The 18,731-nt window shown below is 50.2% G+C and overlaps 1 protein-coding gene and 1 long non-coding RNA gene across 9 annotated transcripts; one reads left to right on the top strand and one right to left on the bottom strand.

Moving 5' to 3' along the window:
- Positions 1-8,138: 8,138 nt before the first annotated feature.
- HAPLN2 (hyaluronan and proteoglycan link protein 2) lies at positions 8,139-13,185 on the bottom strand. Of its 6 annotated transcripts, none has more exons than XM_070497743.1 (8): positions 12,945-13,185; positions 12,739-12,846; positions 12,380-12,441; positions 10,374-10,521; positions 9,807-10,160; positions 9,508-9,624; positions 9,184-9,366; positions 8,139-8,785 (listed from the first exon to the last, which is right to left on the bottom strand). In XM_070497743.1, the coding sequence occupies exons 4-8, from the start codon at positions 10,510-10,512 to the stop codon at positions 8,505-8,507; spliced, it is 1,074 nt and encodes a 357-aa protein (XP_070353844.1). In that variant the 5' UTR covers positions 10,513-10,521; positions 12,380-12,441; positions 12,739-12,846; positions 12,945-13,185; the 3' UTR covers positions 8,139-8,504. The 6 variants fall into 6 exon arrangements, with proteins under 6 accessions (XP_070353844.1, XP_070353846.1, XP_014692443.1 ...); XM_070497745.1 differs by having other exon boundaries at positions 12,380-12,438; XM_070497747.1 differs by having other exon boundaries at positions 8,505-8,785; positions 12,380-12,438; positions 12,739-12,834; positions 12,945-13,104.
- On the top strand, positions 8,663-16,489 carry LOC123280737 (uncharacterized). 3 transcript variants are annotated; one of them, XR_011498284.1, is made up of 5 exons: positions 8,663-8,801; positions 11,982-12,144; positions 12,345-12,483; positions 14,001-14,569; positions 15,841-16,489. It is a non-coding gene; the product is annotated as an uncharacterized lncRNA (long non-coding RNA). The 3 variants fall into 3 exon arrangements; XR_006519952.2 differs by lacking the exon at positions 12,345-12,483 and having other exon boundaries at positions 14,004-14,569; XR_006519950.2 differs by lacking the exon at positions 12,345-12,483.
- Positions 16,490-18,731: the final 2,242 nt, after the last annotated feature.

The following is an 18,731-nucleotide window of genomic DNA, read 5'->3' as shown; positions in this document are numbered from 1 at the left end:
GCCCAGGCGGTGGTGGGGGGGTGCCCCGGCCCAGGCCAGGGAACGGCTGGGTATAACTCTGAGGGCTCCTGCAGCTGAACACAGGTGGGGGGGTGGGAGGGGAAGCGGGGTGGTGGGGAGACAGCAGTGGGACCTACAGGCTGGCCAACACTGGGGAAGGATCCCTGCTGCGTGAGCAGGAGCCAACCGTCCCCCTTGCTTTGAGGGGCGCAGACTCTGTGTTCAGAAGAGACCACTGGCCTGTCCCACAGAGAATGGCTAAAGGACCTGGAAGGCTCAGCTCTGAGCACCTCCAAGTCTACTTCTTGAGAAAAAGTCCATCCCGTCTGCAGGCTCCCTGCAGCCCCTCTCCCTTCCTCCCATGGGGAAGACCACCCACGCTTCTATGATGCTGGGCAGCTGCTAATCTCTCTGAGCCTCAGTTTCTTTACCTGTAAAATGGGAATAACACCTTGTCTCATGGTTCTGATGTTGGGACTATGTAAATGTTTTATATAATTAAAACAAAATTTGACAGAATTAAATTAATTTGAGATGAAATAAAAAGAAGGAAAGTGCTGTGATCCCTAAAAATCTAAAACAAACTGAAATAAACGCACCTAATTGTGCATGAAGTTGGAGGCAAAGCCACAGAGAAGAATTTTCTCTCAAGTGATTATAAAACTCAGCATTTTGACTATACATCTCTAGGAACAAAAAGAACCATGGAGAAATCTTACTGTTGGCATTATAATTTTGAAAAGCACTATTTATTGTGATAGAGCAAAGAAGTAATTTTAGTAGGAACTAAGATTTTCAGTGTAAGCAAAGGAAAGTTAAGCAGAAACTATCAATCTTGAGTCTGAATGGAAATAACAGCACGAACTCATGGTCTGTATATATATCTCCTGTCTACTGAAAAGGCTTAGAAGCAGTGACAGCCCGACAACAATGACTATCCCTTGTGCCCGGACGGTGGCCTTTAAATAATACTTTCCACTGAAAGGAACCAGGACTCTTTGGAGAAACTCCAGGTCTGGGGCAGGATAGCTTGTCATACTTCAGGATAGGGAACTTGTAGGACTCTGATCAAGTTCATGTCAAAAGGACCCAGGGGCCGGCCCCGTGGCCAAGTGGTTAAGTTTGCGTGCGCCGCTTCAGCGGCCCAGGGTTTCACTGGTTGGGATCCTGGGCGTAAACATGGCACCACTCATCAGACCATGCTGAGGTGGCATCCCATATGCCACAACTAGAAGGACCCACAAGTAAAAAAAATATACAACTATGTACCAGGGGGACTTTGGGGAGAAAAAGGGGGGAAAAAAAAAAAAAGGACCCAGTGGCCAACTTGAGAAGACTGCCACTGGCCAAAGAGGAAACAACTTCAGGATTAAGATGAATAAGGACTGTAAGAAATTGAACCACATCAAATATGTAAAAAGTCCGTGAGTTCATAATGATACTAAAAAATAAAATCACCTCTCACCTTTGGACATTTATAGGCACTGACTCACGATTTTGGAAATGAAATCAGCATATAGCAGATACTGTTGGTGTCCCGCCCAGCTGCCCCCTCAACAAGCCAAAGGCTGCTGACCGCCTGAGGATTTGTTTCTGACCATGGAGGTGTGCTCCGCCCAAGGGCGTGGCAAGTCAGAAGTATCCGAGAGTTGATGCCCCTGGAAACAGCCCTGAACTGTGACAGAGGGGAGGTGGCAGACTAAAGACCCCAGCCCCCTCAGCTCTCAGGTGGGAACACTGTGAGGCAAGGGCCACAGTGCCCCAGAGCTCCCAGCAGCTTTGAGCTCCAGCTGCTCACAGACATCACCTGCTCAATTATCTGGATTATTTACTCAATTATTTATTGGATTCCTTCCCTTCCCTGTCATACTTTCCTATTAAGATCTGCGAATTTTCACACCCACCAAGTCATGAGCACATGTGGGTGGGCACAGCAGAATCCAAAATGGTACATTGTGATTGGGTGTGAGCGTGTTCAGAGGGCACAAGTCAGCTACGTGAGCAGGAGGCCCAAACTCCCACATTATCGATCTCTGTTGCACCTGCCTCTCTCTCAGCTTGCGCTATGGCCCTGTGGGGCTTCTCTGTGATCAGGCTTCAGAGGAGGAAGAAGCCCAGGCCCGGTTCATGGATGGGCCACTTTGATACACTGATGGGAACTAAACACGGACTGCTGCCGCCCTGCAGCCCTGCTCAGGGGTGGCCCTGAAAGACGGTGGTGAGGGGAAACCCTCCCAGGAGGACGCTCCAAGCAGTACACCAGCCACCTACTTTACAGTGAGAGAGGAGACTTGAGGGGTGTGCATACACGGACTCTCGAGCAGTGGCAAATGGCTTGGTTGGTTGGTCAGGCCAGGAAAGACCCAGACTGGAAGTTTGGGGATAAGGAAGTCTAGGGAAGAGCTATATGGATGGACTTACAGGAGTGGGCATTGTGTCTTGTGGCAGTGCCCTTAAAGAATATTCACTGCAGAGAAGGCACTGAACAGCCAGGCGGACAGAAGAACGCCAGTGGGTAACAGCCAGCCTTTGTCCTCTGCCACGCCAGGGCTCGCACAATGGGCCCATGAATGGAGTAGTTGTGGCAGTAGATATGGAGACTATGCAAGGCCCACCAGCCAGGCTCCCTTTCACCAAGCTGACCTAGCTACTGCCATTGCTGGATGCTTGGCCTATCAGCAGCAGAGACAGACGCTAAACCCTCAACATGGTACCATCCCTCAAGGACACCAACCAGCCACTGGGAGGCAGGATGATTACAGTGTATCTCTTTCCATCTGGAGGGGGGAGTAATATCTCTTTACTGGGATGAATGCATATTCTGGATATGAATTTGCCTTCCCTGCCCAAGTGCCTTGGCCACCACCAATATCCAAGGATATAAAGTAAATTATTTATCCTTATGAGATCTCATATAGTATCACCTCTAACCAAGAGGATCCACTTTACAGTGAAGGAACTGTGACAATGGGCACATGACCACAGGACCCACTGGCCCTGCAATATACCACATCACCTCAAAACTGCCAGTCTGACATTAGTATGGCCTCTTTACAGCACATCTAAACACCAGTTTGGGGAAAACATCCTCTAAGACTGGGATACTGGCCTTCAAAATGCTGTATATATTTTGAACCAATGGCCATTATGTGGTGCTGTATCCCAGAGAGCTAGAAATCATGGGTACAGGAACCAGGGTGTGGAAGTAGCAATAACCCTTTCACCATCAGTCAGTGACCCACTTGGGAAATTTGTGCTTCTTGTCCCTATAAATTTAGGCTCTGCAGGATTAGATGCCCTAGTTCCTGGGGTGGGAGATGCACCTGCCAGGGGTCACAGTAAGGGTATCACTAAACCCCAGGATACAGCAGCCACGGGGTCATTTTGGGCCATTCATGCCAATTGACCGGTTGGCAGATATTTGATCTTGATTATCCCCTGTCCAGTGGTAACTGTGGCCAGGCAGTTGCAGCAGTGTTTGCCTGTCAAGGGCATGGTAATGAAAGGTTGAGGCCATCAGGGCTGAAGGTCTGGGTTTTTCCATTGTGAAAGCCCCAGAGACCAACAGAATGAATCATAGAGGAGGGAGATGTTGAACATTGATTACAGCCTTGGAACCAACTGCAGCAACAGTTACTGTAGTTTGTCCCACTAGCCCTCCTGTTGTAAGACTTTCTTTTTAAAGAATTAGAAATTGTTATCAGCCACGACCTTGAGGAATCAGCGACAGGACAAAGTGAACTTAACTGGGGGGCACAAACAGATCTGAGCGGTGCAAAGGGTGGATTGCAGCTGTGACCCACATCCTTCAGCATTCACCTCTACCTACAAGGAGAAGGCTTCTCGGTGAACACCTGTGCCTCTGCCTGAGGGCTTGCTTTCTGGCTGCGGGAGCACGTTTGTGTGCAGGGCTAGCCAGGAGTGCTGGAGGGTTAATGTTCCCAGAAGCAGCCCTCAACCAACAGACAGGAAGCTGACCGACAATACCCTAGTTTCTTTGCCGCTTGGGTGGGCTTCTCTGAGACAGGCTCTACGCTGTCTTCCAGAATACCCCCGCAGGATCGAGCCCAGCTGCTCCACCTGCTCTATTCACAGCTTTCACGGGCTTCCTTCCCTTTCCTGCTTCCACTTCCCCATCCCTCTCCCAGTGCCACTTAGCATGACCTACCAAATAAACTACTTGTACTCAAAGTCTTGACTCACATCTGCTTTGGGGGAACCCCGCTGTCTATAACGAATTGCCAGAGACTGGGTGACTTAAACAACAAAAGTTTATTTCTCACAGTTCTGGAGGCCGGCAGATCTGGTGTCTGGTGAGAACCCACTTCCTGGTTTGCAGATGGCCATCTTCTGGTTGTATGCTCACGTGGTGGAGAGCAGAGAGAGGAAGCAAGCTCCCCTGAGTCTCTTCTTATAAGGGCACGAATCCCATGGTGAGGGCTCCACCCTCATGCCCTAATTACCTCCCAAAGGCCCCATCTCCAAAACCATCACGTTAGGGATTAGGGTTCTAACATAGGAATTTGGGGGGCCACAAACATTCATTCTATAGCACCTATCTAAGACAAATGGAAGCGAACCAAGCCTTAACCCTACCTTTCCTGAATGGGTTATATGTCAGAATAACAAAATAGTTGATGAAGAAAATTTTTCTTCATAGATGATTCACAGCGAATAAATGAAGGAGGAATGACAAAATTAGAATATCTCTCTTTTGCTAATGAGATAGTGAAACAAGGTATCTAGACAATGATCATCAGTAACCATTAGATAAAAAGTTGATGGGTGTAGTAGATTAAATGGTGGCCACAAAAAATATGTCCACGTCCTAACTCCTGAAACCTCTGAATGTTAACTTGTTTGGAAAAAGTCTTTGCAGATGCAGTTCATTATCTGAATTCGTTCCCTAAATTCAGTTAATAGTTTTGAGATAAGATCTCAAATTAGCCAGGTGGGGAAAATCCAGTGACAAGTGTCCTTATAAGAGACAGAAGAGAAGACACAGACACATGAAGATGAGGAGGCAACGTGACCACAGAGGCAGCCAAAGAAGCCATGGAATGCCACCAGCCACCAGAAGACGGAAGAGGCAAGAAAGAATTCTCCTTAGAGTGTTCAGAGGGAGTGTGACACTGCTGATGCCTTGACTTTGGACTTCTGGCCTGCAGAATGGTAAAAGAATACATTTCTATTGTCTTAAGCCACCAAGTTTGTGATACTTTGTTATAGCAGCTGTAGGAAACTAATACACTGAGGAACTTTATAATGAATGAGTCAGACTGACACTACCTGAATTTACCGCTCAACCTAAGCATCACTATTTTACTACAACCACCAGACACCATGTGCCTCCTGATGGAATGAAAGAGGAAGCATACAGCATCATTCATAAAATATTCCTGGAAAAAAAAGTAAATGTAAATTTAATCAAACTTCTAAATATAATTGCAGGGGACAGAGGAATATGTTAAACGACACCACAAGGATACACTCGGCCAAATCCAGAATGTGAGAAAATTGACTAGAAAATGACCCAGTTTCTTGAACAAACAAAAGGGCATAGATAAAACGAAAGAGGAAGAAGTATTATAGCTTCAAAGATACTTAAAAAATTAATCAAGTGCAGTGTATAAAGCTTTGTTGGATCCTGGTTTGAGCAAATCAACTACAAAATTGTGTTTTTTAGACATTCAGGGGAAAGTGATCATGAACCAAATATTAGATAAAATTAATTTAATTTTGTTGGGGGAGTGTGATGATGGAATTACGGTTACTTTAAAAAGTCACTGTATGTTAGAAATACGTACTGAGTAATTACAGGTGAAATGGTAGGCTGTCTGGGATTTGCTTTAGAATACTCCACAAAAACAAACACAAGTGAGAGGATTCATAAAACAGGAAGGGCAGAAACTTGAAATGGTCGAGCTGGATGATGAAGTGGATCATTATACTAGTCTCTATATTTATGTGTATGTTGGAAATTCTCTATAATAAAAAAAATAGTATGAGCAAGCCCTGATGGCCTGGCAGTTAAAGTTCGACGCTCACCGCTTCAGCAGCCTGGGTTAGTTTCCCAGTGGTGGAACCACACCCCTTGTCTGTCAGTTGCCATATTACGGCAGCAGTTCACATAGAAGAAACAGAAGGAATTACAACTAGGCTATATAACCATGCACTGGGGCTTTGAGGAGGAAAAAAAAAAAAAGAGGAGGATTGTCAACAGATGTTAGCTCAGGGCAAATCTTCCCCTGCAAAATAATAATAATAATAATAATAGCAATATGAGACGTAGTTGTAAGAATTAGTGGTCATGTGTCTTTATGGGTGAAGAAACAGAGCTTTGCAGCAAGTGAAAAGCTCCTCCCATGACCATTTCTCATGTGGTCACTTGACAAAGGCTGAGACGTCACACTAAAGAAAAGCCATCTTTCTGCAGGCTGAGTAGCTGGGCCCAGGATCTTGGCTTTCTGGGGCTCTGACTCCAGAATAGGTCAGAACTTAGAAACCCAGAAGAGCAGTGGGCGAGTGGGTGACTACCAGTATGTCTCAGAATCTAGACTGCGCTCTAAATTGATTCTTGTGTAGATGCTGGTGCTGATGCTGTTCATCAAGTATTTCCAGTTCTATTCTAGGCCTAAGCAGGATTGCTCTTTCCTGCCCCCTTGTGGTTGAGTGGGGCCATGTGATTAGTTCTGGAGAATGGTTTGTGAACACAAGGGACAGGTGTCCCTTCTGGGCTGTAGCCATTAACTGTAAGACCCTCCAGAGCTCTTTTAATTTTTTTCTTCTGGTGATTGATGGCATTGAGCTGGTGGCTGCTCTATCAGCCTGGGTCCCTGAATAACTAAACTGAGAAGAGTCCACTTTTTGACCACAGCACATAGGTAGCCTGAGCAAGAAATGAACCTTCGTTGTTCTAAGCCACTGAGATTTGGAGGTTATTTGTTATCACAGTATAATTTAGCTTATCTTGACTAAAATAGTGCCAGACAGCAATCAATCCCACAGGCTACCTGGTAAGAACCTGAATAATAATAATTATTGTTGTTCTGTTATTATTGTCATAATAATAATCATTAATTATTATAGTTACCACTTACTGAGTGCCTTTTATGTGTACCAGGCATGTACTACCCGGTACGTGCATTGTCTCAGTTACTTGCCACAAAAACCTGGGGAGGCAGATGTTACTATCCCATGACCAAGATGAGAAAAACCGGAGCTTAGGAACTGGCACAAAGATTTCACTTGCTATATGAGGGTTATTGAAGATGCTGTTCAATCATTCTCTGTCCTTATAAAAGTCCCATGGGATGAATTCTCTAGCAATTATAGCAAGAACCCTCTTGGAAAGCAATTTTACAACACATATCCAGGGCCATTGGGATGTTCATACCCTTGGCTCCAGTCATTACTACTGTCTAGCCCAGGCTTTTTGTGGTGTAGATTCCTTGAGTAGAATAAACGTAGTGTAAAGAAAAATGGATTAATGACATTAGAGTTTGTCTCTTGAATTACTAGTATGTTTCCTCTAGCCAGATGTTAAGAATGTTACTGGTCCAGTTTCCCTCTCCACCTGGACGGCCGTGCTGGTGGGGAACGTTAAACCGAACGCCCATCACCCTGAAGTATCAATCCTGCGGTGACCCTGTTGTTGCCGGTGTTGGCCGCCGCCTCCTTCCGCAGGCTAACTTGCCTGTCAATTGTAGCAATGGTATTACCTTTCTAGTTGTTCTGCAAACCCTTCTGGGAGACTGGCAGGATACAAACACATTTTGAAGTATGTTTAGGTGCATCTCATATTTGTTCTGTGGTGCCCCGAGGGTAGGCCTGGGGGTTTGGAGCGCTCCTGGCGGATTTGAACCAGAGTAATCTTAGGTGAGTGTGTGGCGCCCCCGCATGGGGCCTGGCGAAACAATACTGCTGGGTTCTCTCGCGACTGTTCCGGCGTCTCCAACTCTCCTTCGGCCTTTTGGTGTCCTCTCCTCTCAATCTCCACTCTCCTGCAGCCTCACTCCTCGGCAGCAGTAGCCCCTCCTCTTACTCTGTCTTCCTTGCCGCGCAGTCAGCCCTCTGGGTCCCCTTCATCCCTCCCCCTCCCCCGACGCATCGCCGCACTTACAGCTTCGCCCAACACAAAAAGTCCCTAAGTTATTTTATTGCTGTTTACAGAGGTCAGTTAATGCCCCCTGGGCACCCATTCCGTCCCCTAGTAGTCACTGCTTGGTTTGCTGGCGGCACGAGAACAGCGGCCGGTCCTCGATCCGCGGGGCCGAGGGTGGTACACGCACACCCCGCCACGGGGGGCGCCACCACCTCCCTCCCCACCGCCCGGCCAGCCGGGATCTGCTCGCTGCCCGCAGCCCTCTACCGGCCGGGAAGGCGGGTCAGAAGGGGCTCCTCCTTGTCTGGCGATAAGGCAGGCTCGTGGGAAAGGGGCGGCGAGAGACCCCGCCACGACTCCCAGGCTTTGTCGTGCGCGCTGGAGGGGGTGCTCTGGGCCGCTACTCGGAGTAGCAGTAGGTCCCGTAGGCGGCCTGCTGGGGTCTGGGGAAGCCGAAGCTGCGCACTCCGGGATCCGGGAGGCCCCCGCAGCGCGGCCGCGGCGTGGTGATGGGGAAGCGCACGCTGCCGTCCGCCAGCCAGCCGCCGTCGCATTGGTCCAGCGCCGAGAACTTCCAGGCGGCGTAGAGATGCCCGACCTTGGCCACCACGGCCCCGCGCCGCCGGCACGCCGCGTGGGCCTCAGACAGCGTCAGCCGCCCGGGCACGAAGAACACGTGGCCTGGGGACCAGAGCAGGTCAGCGACTGGCCGAGAGCGGGGCAGGGCTGGGTGCGGCGGGGATTCAGACCCCCAGGGAGCACGGGCAGAGGAGGGGCGGGACCGAGCTTGGGTAGCAGGAGTGGGAGTATCGAGGTACGGGGTGTGGGTGAGGTTGCGGGAGGCGGGCTGGAACCTGGGTGGGCGGAGTGACGGAGGGGGCGACTTTTTGACGAGACAGAGAGGCGGCCACCGATCTCAAGCCTCCTGCGTGGTACTTTCCCCGCCCCATTCTTCAGACCCCGCCCCAAGTCGCCGTCTTAGCCTCGCTCGCCCCGCCCCGCCTCCCTCGCGCGCCAGGGCCCCTCCTCCGCAGCCCGTCAGGCTCCGCCCCCTCCCGGGTCGCTCGCCCAGCGCGCACCTGCCAGCGCAGAGGTGAAGCAGAACGCGTCGTAGCGGTCGCGCTTCCGGTCGCGGGGCCCATAGCTGCGGATCCCGGGCCGACCGCGGCCGCCGCACGGAGCGCGCGCCGTGAGCACGGGGTAGCGCACGGAGCCCTCGAGCAGCCAGCCCGCGTTACACCAGTCCAGACCCTCGGTCCACGCTGGCGGGAGATGGCAGGGGCGGGGATGGTCCGGGGGATTAGAGGCCTCACAGGCAGGAGTCAGGCCCGGAGCTCGCCTCCACTGGGGCGCATGTGACAGCCCGGAGAGGGCCTAGGCAGTGCCCAGGTTCCGCCGCTCACCCTGGTACAGCTGGGCGTAGGTGGCCAGGCGTCCATCCTGCTCCTCGCACGCCTGCTTCGCCTCGTAGTAATTGAACTGGTACCGGCCCCGGCTGGGCTGGTACGGAAACACCACACCTAGGGGGTGGCGGACAGCCTGGGGAGAGCTGGCAGACGGGGGGAGGGGAAGGAACCGGGCAGCCAAGGAGAGAGGGCTGGGGGAACCCCGAGGCGGGAGGGGGAGACGCTGGGGGAGGAGCCCTGGGTGACCCGAGATGAGGTGGCAGGAAAGGAGCGGGGCGGGAACCGAAGAGCCTCACCCTCCAGGCGCAGAGTCAGCGCCACGCTCTCGTCCTCGATGCCATTGATGAGCTCACAGCGGTACCTGCCCTCGTCCTCCAGGCGCACGCCCGCGATGACCAGGGAGGCGTCTAGACGATGTCCCCTCCGCATCCTGGCGCGCCCCCCCAGGGGTCCATAGCCCCGGGCGTGCAGTCCGTTAGTGATGAGGATCGGCGTTTCCTGGAGCTCCCCCGGCTCCACTTTGCTCCAGCGTACCTTGTAGCTGGGAGGCGGGGTGCCCAGGACGCAGGGCAGCGTGGCCGTGGCCCCACGACGAGAGTGAATGACCTCGTGGATGGGGGGCAGGAGGTAGTGGGGGCCAAGGTGGGATGCTGAGCAGAGGGGGCCACAGTGGCAGGAACCCCCTGACCCTCACTGCCCCAAATGCCCATCCAGACCCCGTTCCCCAGACTCCCCACCCCCTCTCGTCCCTCTCCCACTCAGCAGTGACTCTCGCTCCCTGTGTACGTCAGACAGCTGCCTTTTCCACACCCGGAGCCTCTCCCCAACTGTCCCCCAGATTCTGGGCTGGGCTGAGGTCTTACCTGGGTCCCCCAGGGCTTTGTGGAAGACGACGGTGACGGTCCAAGGGAGAAGGAGGCGGCAGAGCGTGGGGAGCGCGAGCCAGCCTGGCATGACGAGGAGTCCGCCCAGCACCGCCCGTAGGGCACAAAGGGTGGGCATTCCTTAGGACTAAGGGAATGAGGGGGCAGGGTTGGAGATGAACTCCCATCAGGGGTTCCTCAGAGGGGACTGTCCAGCTGGAAGCCATGGGGGCAGAGAAAGGGACTGCTGTTGGTGGCAAAAGGAAGACGATGTGGGACGGGGGGGCAGTGACAGTCCTCCCCACACCCCCACCCACACCCCGACCTCCTGGGCCCGTCCCTCTTCCTCGCTCACATCTTTTCAGGCAGCTGGTCCTGATTTAGCATCTCCTCTCCCTATCCCCTTCTCATCACAAGTGCTACCTCCCAAGTCCTGCCATCTGGATTGCCAGCTCGTCTCTATCCTCTCCCAGCACCCATTCTCCATCTGCAGCCAGGATGAGTATGATCTTGTCACTCTCCTGCTTAAAACAGTGGCTCCTGTTGCCCTGAGGATAAAGTCTAGTCCCCTAACCACAGCTTCCAAGGCTCTCTGTGGTCCAGCCTCCCTGCACATCCAACATCACCCCCACCCCCTGTGCCCTCTGCATTGTGCTCCAGACATGTTGACCTTCTGGCTCCGAGACAGCCCAAGTTCACCCTCGCCTCCTCACAGACATCAGTGTGGGCCTCACCTCCTCTGGGAAACCTCTCCTCTCCCCCGACTCTGCCACACTGTAGTGCACTGAGATCTGCTCATCTGGTTCTCCTACTGCAGTGGACTGGGGGCTTTTTATTCTTAGAAGTACTTTTATTAGCAGCTAAATTAACAGTATGAATTTGAAAGTAATACATCTGCATATGTAGACTATATCAGTGAGATTTCCAGTCATTATAAAGTGTAAAATTATAGTTATAAAAAATAATTTCAAACACAATTGTCTATTTCAGTAGTTTTTCCCTCCTTCTTTATTGTATCTATTCTTTATCACCTTGACCATTTAAAAAAATTGTACAGAGGTCCTCTTAACCAAGCTTTATTCATTTTCTAAATCTGATTCTTCCACTTCCTAAGTGCATGAGTGAATGAGTTATTTCACCTCTCTCTGACCCAATGTCCTCATCGGTAAAATGTGGATAATAATACACAGCTACCTCACTGGGTAGTTGTGAGGATTAGATGAAATAATATATGTAAAATGCTTAAAATAGTGTCTGATATGTGGTAAGTGCTATGCATGTGTTAGCTGTTATCTGCAGCTCCTAGCATAGTTTCTGGTACACAGTAGGTGCTAAATAAATGTGTGTGTGTGTATGTGTGTGTATGTGTGTTAATGAATGAGTTCACACTAAGGACTTCTGGGAAGGAGAGCTGGGACCTGGGGAGAGGAGGAAACGCTGAGGAGGAGCCAGAAAGCTAAGGAGCTGAGTTCCATCTTCCTGCAAATGAAGCCCAAAGAGGAGCTTGCAGGAGGAGAATGGGGCTTGGGCACAGAAAGGACTTCCCAATGGTTAAAAGGGAAAGTATCTGGGCCAGGGACGTGAGCGAGAGAACCACTTCTCTTGTAGAGGAGAACCTGCTTCTCAGAGTGATGGTGGGAACTGAGACTGACTGAAGGACCAGCAGCAGGGACAGCTGGCACTCACAAGTTTGAAGCTGAATGTGCCTGAAGCTGCTCTGAGCACTTTACATGTCTGCTTTTATATTTACTCCTCCCAGCCATCCTACAAGGTAAGAGCGATTATGAATCCCCTTTTATACCTGCTCAAACAGATTTTAGGAAACTTGAGCGAGGTCACACTGTTAGTAAGAGGCAGAGTTTGCCGGGATTTGAATCTGGATTTGACAGTGAGGCTTGAGCTCTTAATCACTGATCTGTATTTCAAAGCATCAGAGCAGGCACGCACATAGCTTCCTCATATCCCTTACAGAGACTGAGAGAGTGGCCCCCAGCTCCACTGCCTACCTGTTAGACGCAGGTCTCTTCACAGAGATGGAGGAAGCAGTGATTGGCAGTTTTTCGTCCTGCTGGAGGAAGAGGTTCCAGGTGAAGGAGTTGTTTGGGTCCCTGTAAGTTCTGAGCACCTTAGAGCTCCAGGACTTGAGCATCTGATCAGTGCGGTGACTCCTTTTGCACCTTTGAGGAAAGGCTTCTGCTCTGAGCTCACAGATGATGCCAAGGTGCCAAGGTGTCCAGCCCCTTGACTGGGCACTTTATCTGTGGTGCTCACTGTCCTGCTCCCAGGGGAAGATGCTGGGGTCGGGATGAGGGGTGGGGACCCATGAAGGGGGATGGAGTAAAGAAGGCAACCCAGGAATGATTACCTGGAAGAATGCAGAGAGCTGGGTGCCTCGTTTCTTCTAGATGCTCTTGGGCCAGAGAAGGGGTGGATCGATTGGACCAATGGGAGTGGGGATGAACTACAAATAAGGCTTAAAGATCCGTAGCTGTCAAGCTCCAGCTGCCTCCATCTTTCCATTTGGGCCTCATCTAAGCAGCCTCCCTCCCGCTCCCCGAACCAAGTCCTCACCTCTACCCTCCGGTGTCTGGGTGCGCATTGCCTATGGAAAGAGGCTCTCACGGTGGGAACCAGACTTCCAGGACCTCCGGCTGCTTCAAGAAACCTGACCCCTTCTATCCAGACCCCTAGCTGTCCGTCTGTCTGTCCTTTCCTTCTCTGTCCCCACCCCATCGGAAGCACAATTTCCCATTGTCTCCGTCTCTTCCCCTATTGTTGAATAACAGGGGCCCTTTCTTTATCTTGTGGGTACGAAATGTCAACAGCTGGGGATGTGGGATGCAGGACTGGCTGGCACACACCACCGGAAAAAGGGCCTGGGTGGGGGCGGGCTCAGAACAGGAACTGACATCCTCAAGGAGAAGGGAATGGGATGAGGGAGAGAGAGTGGTTGGTGAGACGGTTGAAATGGGGTCCCCCTCAGTACTCAAAGCTTCAAGGCTCTAAAGAGATTTTGTGTGAGGCCAGGGAGATGGCTGGACTCCATGGAGGGCAGAGTGAGGAGTTAGAATCGCAATAAAAGAGATGGAAATTAGACAGCAAGGAGGATTCTTCTGTCCCTGGGAAAGGACAGGGGAATTTCTGGGGATGGAAGAACTTTGGAAAACTCTCCAAGACAGAGGTCATCTTATTTGTTCCCTGGTTCCCCATCTCCTCCTTCAGAACAGATGGATAATCTTAAAGTTCTCAAGAGAAGGTTGACGCTTAGCCTCCCTGGGTGGAAACTCACTTCTCTGAAGTCGCCCTTATTAGGAAGTTCTTTCTGAAGTCTAAACTCCTACTGGAGTTTAAGCTCATTTTTAAACCTTTCTACTGAGGTATAATTTACATACAACAAAGAGCACAGATCTAAGTGTACAGCTCAATCGATTTTTGCTTGTGTACACACCATGGAACTAACCACCCCCAGATCAAGATATTGAACACTTCCAATACTCAGAATAAGCCCCTTTCCCTTTTGTGCGCTGTCAATGCAGTGGGAATACTCGCTCTGTAAACAGCCATTGGGAAACATTTCAAGCTTCGTTATCACCTCTGAGCCTTCTTTTCTCTCTGCTCTCACACCAGTAGCTTCGCACTATTAGAATCATCCACGTTCAGAACTGGAAGGGACCTCAGGACACTCGGCTTCCTCAGTTACCAGATGAAGAAGAGGACATGGAGGAGAAAGTGACCTGCCCAAGGCCACACAGACACGGTTGTTGAGTGAAGCTTAGAATCGCCGCTTTTTCTGCTAATCAGCCTTCCGCTGCTCTCCTCCACTCTCCGAGTTAGCTGAACTGCGGGGTTTTCACTGGGGCCTGTGTCTGATAACAAGGAGCCCACCCCACTGGTCCTCTTTGAGGATTTGATTGACTGTCTTTTCCCTCTCCGCTCCATCCTCATTTCTAAGCCCTTCCCTCTTCCTCCCAGAGAGAAGGACCAACAAGAGAAGACAAACAGCCGCCTGTCTCCTCAGCCAGGGACGCCCTGATCCAGCGCATCTGATTGGCTTCCGCCCAACTCAAACAAACAGCCTCCCGCAGAGAGGGGGACAGTACAGTGGGAGGCAGCCCGTGGCTGCCACCATTCCAGGCTCACTCCCCACGGCTCCTTTCTCTCCAGATCACTTCTGAACTGTGGTTTGGAAGTCTCTGGTATGTACATCCATAAAAGCCTGAGTTTGGCAGGGAGCAAGGCCTAGAACTCTTCAATCGATGCAGAAAGAACCCTTTGAGGATGGAATGAGAAAGGAGCAGACCAGGAATGAGTCAGTAGTGCAGAGCCAAACTGGGCTTCGCTCGCTCGCTCACGCTCCTTTCTAGGTCTCCCCAGGACTCTCTGAAAGAGGAAGGTGTGAGACAGCTCAGGTGCCGGCTGGCGTCTTTTCACTGAACTAGCGTCTTCTGAGGAGAGGCCTCTGCCTCTCCTGCTACTACTGACCAGGGTGAGGTGGGACCCTCTAGGACAAGCGTGGAGTCCTGGCACCTCTTTCCCTAACACCCCAGACTCAGCTCCACCCTCCAGGCACAGCTGACCAGTTTTCTTGACCCCTGGTGATGGCAAACACAGTCCCAGTTTACTGCTGGGATTGTTGCATGAAGGACTGGAGGAGTTAGCAAAACGGCACCTTAGAGGGAAGAGCAGGGAGCGGCTCGGTATGCCCAGCAGGGCTCCTGCTCCTTCTGACACAATCCATGTTCACACACAGCTGCCGCGTTCTCTGCAGGCCACTGGGCAGCCTCCCCTCCTGCTCTGCTGGCCCTGGCCTTTCTCCTCCTCCCTGGCAGCCCCCAGGCCACTCTCTTCTCTCTGGTCCAGGCTCAGGCCTCTTGTGGGGCTGGATCCTGGCTCCACTGCAGGATGATGTGGGGAGTGAGGCCGAAGGAGTCAGCCTTGAAAAGACCCGTTTTCCACTCAGGAGGCCTCATTGTACCCTGAACAGACTTTGTATTGTGGATAGAGTCAAGGGTGGGAAGAAAGGGGGAGATGGAGTCCCTGTCCTTGGAGGGGCTGCCAATCTGGAGGGGCATGAGGTCACACGGGCTATGGAAGGAACAGCGGAATGAGAGGAGTCCTGTGTCAGCCAGATGCTAACCTCATATAAGACTCTCTACCAAGCTCCTGGAGCTTCAGTCTTTAATTGCCAAGCAGGTACCACGTCTGCCCAGCGAGACTTATTGGTGTGAGGGAGACGGAACAGCATTCCATCAAGTGAAAAGCACATTATGAATCAGTTCGTTGTTAGAGGCTGGGGGATCCTTCTATATAGTGAGGGTAACCAGTGGGGTTTCCCAGTTTGGGATCTCTGGAAGTCTGAGACAACAGCAGAGGAGAAGAGGAAGGAAGGGAGGAAGGGAGGAGAGGCAAAAAGGGGTAGAGGGCCAAAGAGCTCTCTCTCTCTTACTCTCTCTATTTCCATCTCTAGGGCGAGCATGAGGACGTCACTGCAGTGCCTCAGATGCCACCTGGAGCCCTGACAGGAGACTGTGCCTCATGTCGACTGCCCTGCCCAGCCTGGAAGTCCTGGGCAGAGCTTGGTCGCCTGTTTGTCACTCCAGCCCCTTTATTTGGGGCTCTTGAGAAGTGGGCCTCATGGTGCCCACTTCAGTACTGATCAGAACCTAGAAACTAGCACCAAGGATGTCCAGAGGGAGGAGCTGGCTGGCTGTATGGGCAGCTTCTTCCTGGCTCTGAAACGTCTCAGAGGAATAGGATGGGGGTGTCATGCTGTCCTCATCTCAACCTGGCAGATGTTCAGGTTCATCAATCATGTCTGTTCTGAGGGTGTTGGGGGGCAGCGGGGGCAGCGGGCCAGGCCGTGCTCCTCTCAAGTCCTTCTTTTCCGAAGGGCCTCACTGTGCAGAGAAGCAGGTGAGGGGCAGAAGTAGATGGCCGTAGAAAATTCTCAGTCTAGTGGGATAACACCTGTTCTGTCGACCTCAGAGGTAGACGAGGATAGAGTAAAATCATAGAAAGCGCAGAGAACAGCAAAAGACAAGTGTCCAGTGGCTATTTTCATGGTTAATAAGATTTAACGATTGTATTTTACTTATTAATAATCACATCACCTCTCATCCTGTCTGTAACAGTCAGTTCACTGCTATATCCAAGTGGGCCACTGAAACTGCGTCTTCGTTCGACCACCCCTGCCAAGGCCTTGAGATCCTGACCCCTCGTTTTATCTCCCAGACCCCAAAGCTCGCTCAGAGCCCTGCTTCTCTCCCCACTGTGGCTGGGCTGGGCTGGGCTGGGTCTGACTTTCGTTGGTACAGACTCTCCCTCCCAGTCTCATACTAGTCAAACTTAAACCCAGAAGTAAGAAGATTTGCAGGTTTTAATCAACTATTCTCAGATAGAATTTGAATAATTTAAAAAAGTGAGCCCTATCTTATAGCTCCACTTTCCTTCACACGGGAGAAATAAACACTACCACAGTATAATTATTCCCATTTTATGGACAAGGAACCTGATGTCCAGACAAGGCAGGTAGCCTGTTCAAGGTCATATGGCTACTAAGTGACCCAGTAGCTTATCGCAGAAGCTAGCTGAGGTCCTCCCTTCTGTGAAAGGATATTTCCTCCAAACTTGGAAAAGGTAAAATGTGGATTGCTCAGTTTTTCGTTTTTGTCTTTTTGGTATCACTCTAGAGCATTGTCCAAAAAGCTTGCTGGACACTCATCTTCCTCTCCCGGGGAGGGTAACTTTGTTGTTACAGTGTATTTGATAAATAATCGACAACAGACAAAGATGCAGACACTTACAGTCGTGTATGGTTAGTGGTTAACTGGCAGAAGTTGATAAAATGATAAGGTTGTATTGCCCAACAGAGAGGTTAACCACAAAAGTGTTTTCGTTTTATTGTCCGAGAATGTTGACCAGTCTCGTATCTAAATTAGCAATCTCATTTTGGCATTCCTTTTCTTCTTGACTGTATAAGTCCCTGTTGCTCAAATGCTCTTCAAAGCTACTCTTTTATCTTCTTCCTGGTTCCCTCATCAATGAGTCAAATAAATCTTTGACGTAAGTTAACAGATAACCTTAAGAATTGTGTTTTTCCTCTTCTCAACTTGCCTATATTGAAGACCACACACTAACGCTCTCCGCTTCCCTCGAACAGCAAATCCCCTGGCGGAACCAGCCCGTGAGTTCCCCTCGACCTGAACCTCCTTGAGGGCAGGGGACTGTGTAACTCCAGCCCACAGCGGAGGAGAGGAGGTGGCCATTCTCAGCAGGAGTCCTCTCCGTGCCTTCCCGTAGTTAAGGACACCCTCTGCTCCAGTGGAGCACCATCGTTCCGGCAGCTCAATCCCATTAGCAACATCAGGGACCTTATGACACACCAGTTGTGCTTCCTTCGGGAAGCCTTCCTTAACAAAAGCGAGAAACGATTCAACGGCTTCCTCCCTTGGCATATAATAGGCATTCAAAAATGTTTACTGAATAAATAAATAAAATTGAGGTTTTCTTCTAATTTCTGCAAGCTTAGCAAAAACTCAGTATGGTGTAGTGGTTAAGCTCCACTGGCTCTGGAATTTAAGTGTCTGGGAATAAATCACAGCCCTGCTCCCTACTAACCGGATCACATTAGGCAACTTACCTACCTTCTCTTTGCTTCATTGTTTTCATCTGAAATTAAGCACAACAACAGCAGTGACAACATCAATAACGAGAACAGTGCCTGACTCACAGAAAGCACTAGATGTATTTTAGCCCTTGTTATTGGTGGGGGGAAGAAATATCAAAGGGGACAGAATCAATCAAAACACAGATACTGATTAATTATAAGGAATTGCCTTATTTTTAAAAGGATATAAAAGTTACACATAAAAGTTAATGTCCCACTTAATTATTTTTATTTATTACAAAACAAAATAAAGGCAATACCTGCATATAATGGAAAAGAATTCAACCACTATCAAAGGGATAATAAAATGAAAAGTAAAATTCTCCTTTCCTTCCTTCCTTCTTCTCACTTCCTTCTGGAACAATTAAACCGTTGTTAAGGTTCTTCTATATTTGTCAAGAAAGTTTTAAAGAATCTAAAAGATTGCAGATAAAAAGAAACAGACATCATGCGTATATTTAAAAAATCTAATTGAGATCATATTACACAAACTGTTCCCTACCTTGCTTTTTTCACCTAATAAGATGTTGTGAGCATCAGCACACGACATAAAGCTCCCTCATTCTTTTTCACGTCTGCTTGGTATTCCACTGGGTGGCCACAGAATAATTCATTTAACGAGATGCCTATTGATGGACATTTGGGTTGCTAGAGGTTGAGACAACTAGTTAGCCATCTGGGGAAAAATATCA

Source organism: Equus asinus, chromosome 25 (genome assembly GCF_041296235.1).
Source record: "Equus asinus isolate D_3611 breed Donkey chromosome 25, EquAss-T2T_v2, whole genome shotgun sequence".
Classification (NCBI taxonomy): domain Eukaryota; kingdom Metazoa; phylum Chordata; class Mammalia; order Perissodactyla; family Equidae; genus Equus; species Equus asinus.
Note: the sequence above shows the minus strand (reverse complement) of the source record. Positions and strands in the feature narration are given on the sequence as shown.

Bases quoted from the DNA above. Each gene is read 5' to 3' on its own strand.
- HAPLN2 (XM_070497743.1), bottom strand. From the start codon at position 10,512: ATGCCCACCCTTTGTGCCCTACGGGCGGTGCTGGGCGGACTCCTCGTC. The intron at 10,161-10,373 runs GTAAGACCTCAG...CCCTCTGCTCAG, and splicing joins CAAAGCCCTGGGGGACCCAG to CATCCCACCTTGGCCCCCAC. The intron at 9,367-9,507 runs GTGAGCGGCGGA...ATCTCCCGCCAG, and splicing joins CTACGCCCAGCTGTACCAGG to CGTGGACCGAGGGTCTGGAC.